The 14,741-nt window shown below is 38.3% G+C and overlaps 2 protein-coding genes across 3 annotated transcripts; one reads left to right on the forward strand and one right to left on the reverse strand.

The window, feature by feature from the left end:
* Nucleotides 1-3,486: 3,486 nt before the first annotated feature.
* Nucleotides 3,487-9,975, reverse strand: wdr54 (WD repeat domain 54). The gene is made up of 10 exons (XM_084729039.1): nt 9,903-9,975; nt 9,057-9,334; nt 8,140-8,202; nt 7,505-7,571; nt 7,058-7,114; nt 5,901-6,028; nt 5,638-5,738; nt 4,896-5,058; nt 4,592-4,666; nt 3,487-4,411 (listed from the first exon to the last, which is right to left on the reverse strand). Exons 2-10 carry the CDS (start codon nt 9,279-9,281, stop codon nt 4,280-4,282), a joined length of 1,011 nt encoding a protein of 336 aa, XP_084585165.1. The 5' UTR covers nt 9,282-9,334; nt 9,903-9,975; the 3' UTR covers nt 3,487-4,279.
* On the forward strand, nt 9,893-12,147 carry c20h2orf81 (chromosome 20 C2orf81 homolog). 2 transcript variants are annotated; one of them, XM_084729041.1, is made up of 4 exons: nt 9,893-10,019; nt 11,225-11,483; nt 11,629-11,796; nt 12,048-12,147. In XM_084729041.1, the coding sequence occupies exons 2-4, from the start codon at nt 11,238-11,240 to the stop codon at nt 12,096-12,098; spliced, it is 465 nt and encodes a 154-aa protein (XP_084585167.1). In that variant the 5' UTR covers nt 9,893-10,019; nt 11,225-11,237; the 3' UTR covers nt 12,099-12,147. The 2 variants fall into 2 exon arrangements, with proteins under 2 accessions (XP_084585167.1, XP_084585166.1); XM_084729040.1 differs by having other exon boundaries at nt 9,963-10,019; nt 11,222-11,483.
* Nucleotides 12,148-14,741: the final 2,594 nt, after the last annotated feature.

Consider the following 14,741-nt stretch of genomic DNA (forward strand, 5'->3'; position numbering starts at 1 on the left):
GGCATGCTGTTTGACAACACAGGTTTGGTCGATACCCATGTACAGTTTGTGTTGTGCACTTAACAAACTTGTCTTGTTGGTTATTCACTTTAAATAATAAAAAGCTGCTGAATGAAAGGCCTTACCCATAGTCAGTGTATTAACTACAGCAGACGGCAGTCAGCACACCCCCAGTATGGAGAAGCAGCAGGAGTTCCAGTCTAGGAAACTAAGCAATGTGCTGCTGTGGACAGGTTCAGCAGCAAAACGTATTTTAGTCACCTGAAAAAATGCCCACCTAATCAGTATCAGTTTAAGTGCACACAAGTAGGGGTGTCACGAGTTCAATTCTAAATTGAAAATGCATTGAGATCAAAAGCAGGATTGTCAGTTTTCCTAGTATTTTTTTTTCTCTCCACCCCTGCATTCTTGCAGATGTTTGGTGCATGTCTGAAAGAAAAAAACCCAAACACTTCAAAGAAGATCTAGCATAGCTTACCTGTAGCCTGCAGCTGGAGATGTATTCAATTATTTGATTGACGTGTGCTGTAAACCTTGGCCACAGTTCAGTCTAGCAGTTAGCTTAGTGTTTCTGCTTGTAACATTTATTGTGTATCCTGTTAAAACAGAATATTGCATAGCTGTGACTGTGAAAAAAATGTTCATATCAAATATTGAGTGGAATCATTGTGTAACTTTGGTGACTTTGCTGCCTGACAGCTAGGAAAATAAGTGAAAATATTCTAAATATAGTGTACATTTTTTATGGGTGTCCAAACCAACCAAACTCCACTGGTGAAATCAGTCATTTTACTTTGCAGAGCACGGGGGTTGCTGGTCTACCGTTGCCTCGATTGATTAGTTTGTTTGTGTCATCGTGTTACTTCTGTGTTTTAAAAGGTTAGTCACACAACTACACAAAATAACCAGAGGCAGCAATGAACCAACATCTCCCATGTTCTGCAAGTTAAAATGACTGTTCTTGCAAAAGGAGTCTGGTTGAGCAAGAGATAACAGTATTTGGCTTTTATGAATGCAGTTTCCTATCAGAAAAGGCTCTCTGATAGTAGCCAATAGCTGAAATATGGCATACACTTAAACTGATATCGACTTTTGTAGGTGGGGCTTTTTTAAGTGGTCAAAATATGTTTTGCTGTTGACTCTGTCCACAGTAGTATGTTGCTGAGCTTCTGTTGTGCCCAACTGGGGGCATGCTGACCGCTTTTTACTAATAATACACTATACGACTATCTATAAGTACTTCTTATGAGTCCGCTTCAAATAATCTGAAGTACCCCTTAAACCATCTCATGATTCAAATTATAGTCAGTTTTTTTCTCCGTGATTTTATTAAAGTGACACATCGGACCACCGGGGGCCTTTCATTTAAGGGCTTGCACAATCTATTTTTGACCTGTCACTCTCATTAATTAAAGATTTTAAAGTGTCTACTGGGGAAAACGAGTGGGAGAATGTCGCTTTATAATGCCATTATTACTTGATGCAACCACACAGTCAATGAAGATTCATATTCATATCTGAGAACAGTTCATGTCGAGGTCTGGTCTCCCCCCAACATTGTGTGCTCAGCTGTGTGTAACACCTAAGAGCCGACTATTGACATGTATTGTTGCGGTACACAGCATGAGTGGCCCCGGGGCTGTGTACGAGACTAGAGCGCCATGTCGCACAGAACTATTGACTTAGTTAACAAGGAATAAATCGCTGCTGTTGTTTGTCTCCACATGTTTTTCTCAGAAAAAAATGATGTCATATTCCCCTTTTTCTACTCTCAGCTCCCTCTTCAACAAGCTCCTTCACTTAGCTGCCTGCTCTGTCAATCCTTTGCTTATTTCATGTATCACTTTTGACCGACCTTTTCCTCCATCCGCACTGTTCCAGTTAGTTATGTAATCTCAGTGTCTGTGTCATTTGGGACCTCGTATTGACAGCTTAGTCCTGACCTCCCAAGCCGGTGCAGTTAGCCACCCCGCCCCAGGCAACCGAAGCATGACACAACATGACATACCGAAAACTATCGATTCCATAAAGACTTTATAAAGTTTATCCTTTATATCTGACCCAGTCATCAGCATTAACATGACTGTCACTTTGTACCTGCCAAATTTAAGTTGCATAACCTGCCATGTGTGTGGGTTCAAAACAGCCTTGTCAGCTGATGTTATATGACCAGTGTTGACTGCAAACCAGACAAGATGAGAACTCTGGGATTTAACACACGCTGAGCCCCAAACTGACAAACAGCAGCACACAATACCTCACTGACCTGATTCTTCTTATCTTGTCAAGATAAGGTGGCTGGGATTACAATGATACCTGCTTCCCTGATGTGGGCTAGAAAAACTAATTTGACATGTGATAAACAAGACCACATTTTGTAACCATGCAGTTGAGCTCAGATCTTAGAAAACAGCTCCTAGAAAACAGTATATCTTAAGTGTTTTGTCATGGTTTGTCTTGCATTAGTTTTGCATGGCAAATAATAAGAACTGGTTAATTGGAGGAAGCAGGTTGCATTTGTTTCAGTCAGCGCCTTTCTAGTGTGTTTCTTGTTGTCTTGTTTGTTCCATTTTCCCAAAATATGTTAGCATACAATTTTTCTGGACTGTTTTTCTCCGAAAGAGACGGGAGGTCCATTGTGGGATTTCTACAGGTTTCAAAGTGTTAAATTTAAGGCCACTAAGATTGCATTTAAGACCTATTTTAGCCATTCTTAACCAGTGGTCCAAGGTCCAGTGGTGGGCTTTAGAGCACCATCTAGAGGGCCTTAGAAGCAGTTGTAGTTTTTTTTGTGGTAACGTACAAAGGTAGTTATTATTTGTATTTAAGTGTGCTTAAGAATTCACATAAATTAAAAATGTGGTATTTTAATGATTTGAATATCACAGCGCCAATTATCATCAGGTACAGATAACCGTGTTTTGTCACAGTTAGCTGACTAAAGTGCCCACATATGTAGTGTTATGTTGTTTTTTCACTTATTTGGGAAAGTAGTTCTTGGATTTTTTTTTTTTAAATAATCAGAAGTGGGCTTTAAGTCACAAAAGACAGAACCCCTGACCTATTTCACCTCAAATGTGGCAGAAGAAGGACAAAGGTTTTTATCAATTTCAGAACTGAGAACAGCTCACCTGTGTCTTCACTGCATGAGAGTCGCAGGAGTTGATATTCTTAGTCTAGAATAGATCCATGTTGGTTTGGTTTTGTAGGTGTTACAGTGTGATCTATTTTTTCTCAAAACACATTAAATTAAACATTTTTTTTTTACAATATCTGGATTTTATGCAGTTTTATATGTGTGCAAATAAATACAAGTATTTATTTATTTTAAAACAGTCCTTCATATCATTTTGTATGAAACAATAAGACCTTCTGTTACTATCTGAAGCGGCATCATGGACATCATTGGCATCACTTGAAAAAAACACACTTGCCTCAAATGTAGAAGTCTTGGACTGTAAAAGAAAAGTATCATGAAAAGATAAATACATGAAAGTAAAATTGTATTTATATAGCAACGCCTGTCACATGCTTGACTGGACACAGCTGGAGGAGATGATGCAGAGGAGGCCATGTATGAAATTGGTTAACACAATAAAAATAAAATGTTTTATGACCTCCGTCTGTAAAGTGCCCATATTTACTGGCTGACATAAGCGGCCTGTGGTCTGCACACAGTGTCTGATCACAATGAGGAGTTTTTCCTCCAGTCTGTCTTCAGTTCATAACTCCACCCTGCCCTCCAGTAAGCTCTGTTTGTACTGCACTGTCGTTTCTCTGCTCAAAAATACTAAACAACAGCTCCATCTACTGGTATATTTGTGAAGTGCAAACTGAAAACCCAAACAGAACAACAGCTTTCTCTATAAAAAATGTTTACTGGTAACAATTCATATGTCAGCCACAATAATAACAATAAGTATTGTTATTATATCAGAAAGAATAATGTAATACTTTATTATTTTTTAAAGCTACATTTACATACATATAAACATTTGTACTTAAAATATTTATAGAAACTTTAACACATTATTTTTCCATTATTTTGTTGTACACTGATCTCCTTGAAACATTTGTATATACAGAGATATAAATGCCATGAAACAATGCTTCTCCCAAAAAGGATAATGTTAAATACCCCCGTCCGTGCAGTCTGTCAACCTGACCATAACATGGCCACTCTTGATTCAGTTCTCTCTGATCAATCAAATCTTTCCAGAAACATTCCAATATACTAAATTCACATTCATATACTTGTAACTGTGTAATCAGAGACCTACTATGTCTGTGTGTAGCGGATAATCTCACTCAGATCATAGCCTGTCACCGCAAAGGCGTAACCATCGCCGTCACAGAACTTGGCGCCACATATTTGTGTGTCAGTCACACACTCGTTGTGCAAATGGGCAACCTACGAGGACATGAGGAAAACTCACAGTCAGGGTCTCACTGAGACAAAGAGAAAAATATATAGGTTAAATTGTACGTGTGTGTGTGTATATATATGTATATATATGTGTATATAATATTGTGCCTTGATTACAGATTTATCAGTAAAGCAATCTGTGTTTTCAGTTTTCAGCTTAGTTACCTCCACACTGTTGGTCTCTGGGGTCAGTGTCAGGTGCCACACCCTGACCAGAGAGTCCTCAGCAGCAGACAGAAGCTAAAGCACACAAGCACATTAAAAAAATCAAGTGGGATGAGATATGCCTAAAGAAGCTCATTCAGAGCCACCTGAACATGCTTTAGAGCAAAATAAGCTTAATAATTTAACTAACTACCATCTTTGACTTGAAAAGCTGTGAATCTCTTCTCTTTGTTAACTGTTTGTGACTTAAAGTGATTAACACCAATACTATGAACTGTCTTTCTATTTGTTTTACACAACTCACCAGCCCAGAAAAAGGAGCAATGTCCAGTGAATATATCCAGCGAGCGTGGGCGTTGATCTCAGCGTGCAGAATTCCCGTCACTGCTTCATAAAGACGGATCTGGCCTGTGCCATAACCTGCCACCACTGTACCTTTCCACAGCTTGACAGATGAGCAGCTCATACTGAGAGCGGCGAGGAAGATGGAGGATCATTTTCATCAGGGAATAAAGGAAAAAGATAATGGCATTAGATTAGAACAAGGAGGGGAAATGAAGATGAAACAAAGGGCAGTGGTAAGGAACATAAAGTAAAATAGATACGTACAACGATTTATGAAGAAGGGTAATAGATAGAGGGGACTCCTTTGGCAAAACCAGCAACTTTACCTCACAGAACACAGGAGTCGCTGGTCTACCACTGCCTTGATCTGTTAGATTGTTTGTGTTATTGTGTGGTGCATCCGAGTTAACCTTTTAGCACACCGAAATCACACAATAACACAAAGAAACTAACCAATCACTGCAGCGGTAGACCACCAACTCACGTGTTCTGTGAGGTAAAATGACAGTGAAAAGTGGCTTCTATAACGGCAGTTTCCCATAAGAAAAAGCTGTTTTACAGCAAGCTAAAGCAGTGAAAATACTGTGTATTAAAAGATGACTCTGTCACTGTTGATTAGCTGTTATTGCACTGCTTTGTTTTAGCTCAATTTTACATTGCACACCAAAAATGACAAAACTGTAATCCAATTAACTTCTTACTCAAAGCCGGTGATCTTATTGAGCAGCTGAAATTCCTCCCCAGCCTTCCATACACACAGGTTACCCCCATCATCTGCACTGACCAGATCAGCTATGCACTCCTGTGGGGAGGGACACAGCAAGGGTGAGTTGGATTATGTAAATCACAGAATGGTTGCAGGAGTTCCTAGAAGTATTATATAAAGTAGTGATTTATCTAGGTGATCTGTCATTCATGGAAAAGTTAGAGCTATCCTGCATCAACAAGCACACACACACCGTACCTGGCTGCCGGAGCATTCTGAGGCCATGTCAGTGATGGACTCTTTATGCTCCTCCAGGACCTCAGACAGGGTGATATTACTGCCTTTACTGGGAACATCGAATACTAGAATTGCACCAGATGAAACGCCTAAAGAGAAAGAGACAATCAGCTGAGGAGCTTTGCCCTGTACTTTGAATATAAGTGCAGTTAGTCAGTTAGTAGTGCCCGACTAATATATCTGTCGACCAATTTTATCTGCCTGATACTGGCAAATCACAGCTATATCAGCATATATGTTGTACAATATGTGCCTGTGTGGATTTTATTTTAATGCTGATTATTTTTCTTAGCTTTATAGTCAGTATTTCATGTATATTTGATCCTGTTTTTCTTCATTCCAGTTTAATATATACATCTATTTGCTCCATTTATCATTTTAGATTAAAAAAGCTTATTGTTAAACTGTAAAGTATCCTACCTCCGTTACATATCTTTATCACAATTTTTAACCACTTTTAGAGGATCATTTCAAAAAATGTATATATTTTATAGTTATATATTCTATATTCGGTATAAAGAATCTCAGTCATTCTATTGATATCAGATTTTTTTTTGCTCTTAATATCGGTATAAGCATCAGCCCCAATCCCGAAAACCAAATAATGGTCAGGTCCTATTAGTTTGTTAGCTAGTGAGACACCACCATATTAAAACATACATCTTCTGTGGGAATACAGTATATATAGGAGGAAAAATAAATAATTGTCTCTAAAAAAAGAAGAAAACATATTTAAAATAGATTCTTTATAATCTGTACACTCAGAAGAAGTGTTGCAAATCTACAGTTTATCTTGATAAAGAGCCTTTTTTTAATTTCCCAGGTTACTTGCTAGTCCTCATGTTTCATATGTGAACAGCCAACTGAATCTTTGTACATCATCCATTTCTACAAAATCGTTTTTTATATCACTGAACAAAACATTGCACAGTTCATCATAAAATGGGCAGAAAACAAAGTAAAACTCATTTTTTAGATCAGCCAAACTGTAAATTAAACAAATCCACCTTTTTTTCTTCCATTCTGGTATATCACCCAGTTTCAGCTGCAAATGGTAAAGTTTTAGATCTCAGCTGGACAGAGATGGATCTTTGGTTTTTAGATAAATCAGTACTTACCCACACATATAAAATTCTCCCACACTGCTGATATCCCTCGAGCAAACACAGCCTGGGCTGGAACACAAATAAGTTCTGTGAGTACACTGGATTTGCTATGAAACACTGGATTCATAATTTTCTCTCACACTAACACAAATGTGTGATTGCACAAATCTGTATAATGCCAGCAGTGTCTATGAGTAAACAATGTCTTCACTTGTGTAAATATTACAATATGAATGGTGACGCCTGGAAATCATTTATTACATTAAAATAATCAGGTCATCCCACTGATGTTTTTAATTATGTTTGTGCCATGAGGATGGATCAGCTTCACAGTATTACATCATACCGTTGCATAATACAGTCGATCCTTTCAAAGTTTTCATGCAAAAAATTGAAAAAACTCAGTAGGAAAATCCACAGTTTACATGTAAGTATGTCAGTAAATGTATGTCAGTTTACCTGTAGGTGTTTCCGGAGTATCCAGTGCATGCCAGTACACCATGATGGAGCCATCAGATTCATACATCTAAAACAATGATTGAATATGTAAATAAAAGGCTGTAAAAACATGTTAATACTTTAGTTTAGGTTCATATTTAAAAATATATATTAATTAATAACAAATAAAATGATTCAATCTGGACCCCTGCACCGTCTTAATATATAATCACAGCCACTGCGACTAGAGCTGCACAATATATCGTTTGAGCATCGTCACCACAATGTACATGTGCGCAATAGTCACATTGCAGGTCCTGCGATGTAGGAGGAAAATGAACTAAACGTGTTCTCATCTAATTTCAAGGGTACTTGACACAGTCGCAAGTGAGTCACAAGATCAGTACAGGTTAATTGTCCACGAGACGGCAGCAGTGCAGCATAACATAAAGTGCTATTCAAGTCATCTGGTGAAAAATCCTGTATTTTTTCATATCGCAATATATATCACAGGGTTAAAAATATTCGCAATGTCAGTTTTTTCCAGTATCGTGCAGCCCTAACTGCAACCATATGAGTCACAGAAGTAGCAGGGCCTCCTCTGGCTGGGCTTATTGCTAGTGATCGCAGACATGAGCAGACACACAAAAACTCACCTGGATGCCTTTCTGAGAAGTCACCACCAGCAGATCACGAGAGGGCAGACAGCAAAATGCAGCCTGTCAGAGGAAAACACAGGATTTTTTCATTTTTATTATACAACCAAATGCATTTACAGTAAAAGACAATTCGGACAATATTACAATTCACCCATTTATATTTGTCCAAAACCTATTAAAGACACATGTTCACAATTTTTGAGGGAAACTCATTTTTAATTATTGTTATAGCACTGTTCTCCTGCACAATGGACTGGAAATACAGCCATTATGACTACAGTAGGGCTGCAACTAACAGTTATTTTCATGGTCAATTAATCTGCTATTTCTTTTTTTTATGAATCATATAGTTGTTTGGTAAAAAAATGTCTATGAAATTGTTTAAAAAGTCAGTCACTGTTTCCCAGAGCCCAAGATGTTCTATAATGTCTTTTTGCTCACAATTCAAATACATTCAGTTCACTGTCACAAAAGCAGTAAAGACATCAGGAAATATTCACATTTAAAAAGCAGGAATCAGAGAATTTTGACATTAAAAAATATATCAAGGAAGGCAAGTGTCTGCAGATGTCTACAGGACATAACTGACATTAATTAAAATGAATTTCCTACACTGGATGACTTTTATCTGAAATTATACTTTTCTTGTTTATATTTTTCTGTCCCCTAAAGTTGAAGGACCTACAGTTCCTACACTGTTCATCTGATTTAACTGCATGCACCCTCAAAATTAAGACTCTACACTTGTCCTCATTGACATTGTTTCATTTCAAATTTAGTGGGAAAACAGAGCCAACAAAACAAAAATGATCTCGTTGGATACCAGTAAAAGTTGATATCACATTGATATCCTGTCCCACCTGTTCTCACTGTGTAAAATACATCACACTACATGAGCTGCTTTTTGACCCGACCTGCATGATGAGCGATGTGCTTGTCGCCACATTGGGCTCCTTGGACTGCAACTGGCGGTGGGAATAGTTGAGGCCGTCCCAGGAGGCGCTGACCATGTTGACCACGTTGGCATGGACCACCGTGAAGTAGGTGAGGCGCCGTGGGGCGATGCGCAGCACGCTCAGGTTGTTGTACAGCGCCGACGCGCTGTTTTTGGTCTGGATGCTCTTTTCTTTGTGATACATCGTTTATTAACAGCGCAGTGTGTTGAAATGACAGTGGATGGTCTGGTGTCAGTCTAAAAGAAAATAAAGGCCAACATAATTAAAACTCTTCTTAAGATAAACTAGCAATTTCACTGCGAACACATAGCGTTACGTTTGGCAGCAAATGGCAACGCTAAATATTGAACCTTAGCTGTCGTGTTTAGAAGGCAACCTCGGACCTGCGAAAGATCTCGCGAGATTGACAATTTCAACACAAACCATTGCTTTTCTGTTACTCTAACCAGTTGTTTTTGCCCATAAACCTAACCATAATCTTAACTACAGTGTTTTCACATTATGAAACATAGATTATCTATAAAGCCTGCACAATAAATTAACAACGCGTACAATTATCGCGAGAGTTCGGCAATTCCAGGGTTCGCTTCTAGACACGACCAACATTAGCAGCATGCTAGGTGCGTTAGCGAGAAGCCAACTGCAGCGAAACAGAACACCGTTTGTGTGGCCAGCTACACACACACACACTTCAGATTACATAACAATTATCTGAGCCTCTATCGGCGCTGTCGCAATCGACCATTACATGTAACGTTAACGAGAACAAAGCCGTTTTCAAGCTACTGTTAGCCACAGGATTACCTCCGCGTCCTCCGCAGCCATAGAGACAACGCCACCTATACGTACTACGTCATCATTGCGTGCTGGGTTGCTGAGCAACCATAGACTTAGAGCAAAGGATACAGTGAAGAGTGTAAGGTAAGATTGTAAGCTCCTAATTTTATTATTATTCGTAAAAAGTCCATACGATGATTGGTCAAATGTGGTGAATGTGTAGCCATTTAACAGGTTATAACTTACATTTATACGGTACACGACTGCCAGCTGGTTTCAAAATACCGTCGTGAACCTAGTTTTAAAATGAGCGCAACACTGAATTATTGTCTTGTGCTGTGTTAAACATAATTTCTAGGGTTCTCTCTAATGCGAATTTTCCCACAAAAACGTCTTTTTTTTTGCTCAAAAAGTTTGTATGTGACACTGGCTAACTGTGGTCCCAGTTTCACAATGAAATAATGTCCCCTTTTTAAATTCTGCAAGAAATTATAGTGAGCGAACGAGGATTGTGTTCATATGCAAATAAAAGTCCTACAATAATCAGGGAATTATAGTTTTGCATCCAGGTTCCCATGTAGAAATGAAAACGTCGTCAGTCACATCCACCAGAGTGTGCTAATGCTTACCTTATAACTCACTGTCACAGGAACGTAGAGACTGGTAGAGACTGATGTTGTAAAATTGTTGGGGATTTTGCCTGGTAAATATATCAAAAGATGAAAGGGTATCATCCCAAACAAATTTGTTTTTTGATTCAATAATTCATGATTTTTCTAAGGTTGTCAAATGTATGGATGCTTAGATGCCACACGTTCAAAATGATACAGTATGTTGTAATTATAGGATCAAAAAGCTATAAAAACAATGATCTATAAATAATATATCAACATTTTTAGGGTACACCCTGATATACTATATATCTCAATGCACACATTTTCTCTCAAATTATATTTTCTGAACTCTCAAATACCACACACATTATTATGATCTTGTAGAATATGATGCATGCTGTCAATTAAACTACCCAACAGTGGGGTTGGGTGATACGGACAAAATCAAATCTAACAATAATTTTGACCAGATATCTTACTATTTTAAGTATTATGCATTCACAAAACATTAACACAATGAAATTTATGATAAATAATCATCAGTAATGTGGATATAATACCTAAGTAGGTAAAGACAAATAATAGAGCAGCTGCAACAGCCTAGTAAGTTCACAATATTACATCACTTTATGCTTGCATATAGCAAAACCAGTCAGCGTTCGGTGAAAAATTTTAAATTTTGGTGTCATGACAGCCCTATTTTTTCTATCATTTGTGTTCCATATTTCACAGCAGCCTCTGAGCCAAGATGCCTCAGTCTGCAACCAAGTCCAGAGCTGACAAGCGTGGACGTAAGTCACCTGTCCAGGTGAGCACACCTTCAGCGCAGCAACAGGAAGAGAAAGAGGAAGATATTATACCTGGTCGCTTAACTTGGGCCCAGTGGATGGACATGTTGATCCAGGAGGATGCAGATGAGGCAGTGGGGGAGATCATGGAGGAACTGTTGAGCAAGGTCATGGAAGGCTGTTTAAAAGTGGACATCAAAAGACAGGTAAAACTGAAAAGGCATATATGCTTTTTATTTTGATTTCACTTCAGTGTGAACGCCATCTTACTGTTTGGAGAGACCATTAAAATTGAAATGATCTTGCTTTCAGCCACATGTTCAGCCCATATTCCTTGTCTTTGCCCTCAAGGTGGTACCTTTTTCTGTATCCTGGGCCAAGAGCTACCTCACACAGATTCTAGACCAGCAAATTCTATGCCTGGATGAAGGAGAGGTACCAGAGGAATCCTCTAAAACAGAAGACTCTGAGCCTCTTCCAGCAGCTGTAGATCCCTGGGCTCCAGGATGTGTGCCTGTTGTAAGTGGTACACCTAAACCTCAGCCTGCCTCACCACAGATACTCTTGATATGTTTCGTCTGCAAATCTTACTCAAATATAATCAAGGGGATAAGTGTATCCATGCCTACAGTATGTCTATGTTTATGTATTTTTCTGTAACAGGGGGTTGGCATTTGCCAGGTTTTATTCATTTCTGTGAAGAAAACTAAATTATATTGTTATTTTTACAGATTATTATTCAATATATAAACTTTAAAAACATTCCACAGGATAAGGGCACAGCACAGAGCCTTCACTCCAACACCCTTGTCCTGCATTAGAAAAGTATGCAGTTAAAACAACCAAGGAGCTGCCAAGAAGAATGTCCAAGTAAGTATATTAAGTATACATGATCAAAATGAAAAAAATAATATAGAATAGAATCATATGAAAAGTTCTTTAAAATATCAGGAAAACCTGTCTCTGGTGCAAGATTTACAAAACACAAGCTGCTCAAAAGTCACCCATCAGTTGTTTTATACAAACTTCTTCCTATTATTGCATTCAATATTTGGGTTAATTGTACAGTTTACCAGTTTTTCTGTGGTATTTTTGTTATGTTATTGTCCTTAAAATATGTTACTCAGTCAGGAGTCATCAGTTCACTCATAAATAGGAGTCCCTGAAGGAAAAATGTTAGGAATCTCAGGTTTAGACTGTTTAGACCAGTGCTGACTGTGTTATACTTACAGCTATTTCTATCCTATTTATATCAGTGAGTGTAGGCTATATAACAGAAAGATCTCTCTGTATAATCACATACAGTTTAACACAAACAACATCCACCAAAATGATCAAAAAGTTGAACCAACACCTCTGAAATAGTTCAAACACCAATATTAATTTGCAGCTGCTATAAACATCTGTCATAAATGTGTGATGATATGAAGAAAATAGCAATGCAAACAGACAATAAAATATTTTGCCAGGTAGAAAGTTTAACTAACCTGTTGCAGATGTGAGACTGCAATAAAGAGAAAGCAATGTTGATCATCTTAGCACTTCTAGAGAGACCAATAAAATTAGATTGATCTTGCTTTCATCCACTTCAGCCACACATAATACAGCACTAACATCCGTGATGTTGCCTATCTTTCCAGCAAATTTGGTGCTCAGATGCAGGAGACGGACCAGTGGAAGCCTACGCAGAGCTTAGGCCTGATCTGATTTGGTTTGACTCAGCCCGTCAGCCCAGCATGGCAGGAGTTTGCATTTTATTACCATTACAACATGGCTACCTGCTTGAGGGTTTGTCTTTTACCTGAAGACGAGCTCGAGGAGGCCTGGGTCAAGCAGCTGTAAAGCAGTGGATAAACCATTTATATAAGTCTCTGGGATAAGCACACTGTTAAATTCTCAACAATAAATCAAGACACATCTTCCTCCCTGCTCTCCTGCACACACATGTATCACAACACTTGCTTGTTGAGGGGGAAAACAATCATCTTGGGTTGGCCGAAGCCAGAGAGATGTCCCCACAGTCCACTTGGAGGCGGGTCGGGCTCGCTTTGGCCCTATTCCAGAGTAGGTTCATCTTGGGCACGGCTTGACACAGCACCGTACATTGAAAGTGATAATGGAAATGCCATTCGGTGCAGTATGGTTTGACTTGGCGCAGCCAAAAGCACCGGTGGAAAAGGCCTGAAAAAACAGAAGACTCAAAGCCTCGGCCAGCAACCTCAGGTGCCTGAGCTGAAATAATCTGTGCCTGTCGTAAAAGCTACCCCTCAACCTCAGCCTGCCTTACCACAGCTTCAGTTTATTTAGTTTATTTGATTTATAAAATTTGATTTATCATTTACAAGAAATGAAAACTTGGTTGCACCAGATTTAGCGAGACACTAATTTCGATTTATAGTCCTACACATAACAAGCAAACATATTAAATAAATACTCTTGATATTCTCTATGTCTACAGCATATCTTTGTTTCTACAGTATATTTGTTTTGAACCGGAGGTCGACACTGGCCAGGTCACAGAACAAACAGAGGCAAGAGTCATTGCTACTCTCCAAATGCTGATCAAAAGAAAAAGCAACAGATTAATTCACCTCTGAAGCCTGAAGCAAATTACAGCCATGCATGTTACACACAGACAGGAAGAGTTGGTGTTCTCTGGGCTTCTGAGGCTGGAAACTGTGGAATTGTTTAAGGGTATTTCACTCCTGGATCTTCAGACAGTCCACATTAAACCTTTCAAATTGAACCCTCCTGCTCTGTCTATCATTCTGAGGCTGATATGAAGTCATCCAGTTGTGCTAAAGTTTTCAGTTGACGAGGTTACCAAAGGTCCACCACCTCAAGTTACCCCATTGTTTCAATCCAACAACTGATTCTAAAAATGTGTCATAATAAATGTCTGTAGAGGTATGTGGAGCAGAATGAACTATATGTTAATGTGAAAGATGATTATACTTGTTTTGAAAAGATTCTGACTCAATCTGGTTATCCATCCATGTTTTTGTTAGCTACTATATATTTGCAATACAGTAGTGAGATACACTTTGCATGTACAAAAATAGTACTTGATGCACTGCAAAAACAATGCATGCATTGCCATTTCTTTTAAATTAATATCTAATTACAATCCATATAAAAGGAAAGCTGTGTGTTCTATCAATGCCTCCCATATAATATAGTAAAGATAAATAGAAGTACTTCAAATTAAAAGTACAACATTGTGAAGGAAGGACTGGGAGGCTGTCATAAGGGTTTCTATTTACAAGTCTGTTTTCAGTGTTGTGTCCAATGTTTTCATATGAAAAGATCAAAAACAAATTGAGACTTGTTTACTGTTTAAACTCTTTGAGTTGAATAGTGATTTGATAAGAATACTGATTTTTATATTCTTTAAAACAATATAAATATTCAAAACAGCAAGACTAAGTTGACAATGAATAACATACAGTTGTATATACATAGAT

Source organism: Lutjanus erythropterus, chromosome 10, assembly GCF_056507025.1.
Source record: "Lutjanus erythropterus isolate fLutEry1 chromosome 10, fLutEry1.hap2, whole genome shotgun sequence".
Classification (NCBI taxonomy): Eukaryota; Metazoa; Chordata; class Actinopteri; order Lutjaniformes; family Lutjanidae; genus Lutjanus; species Lutjanus erythropterus.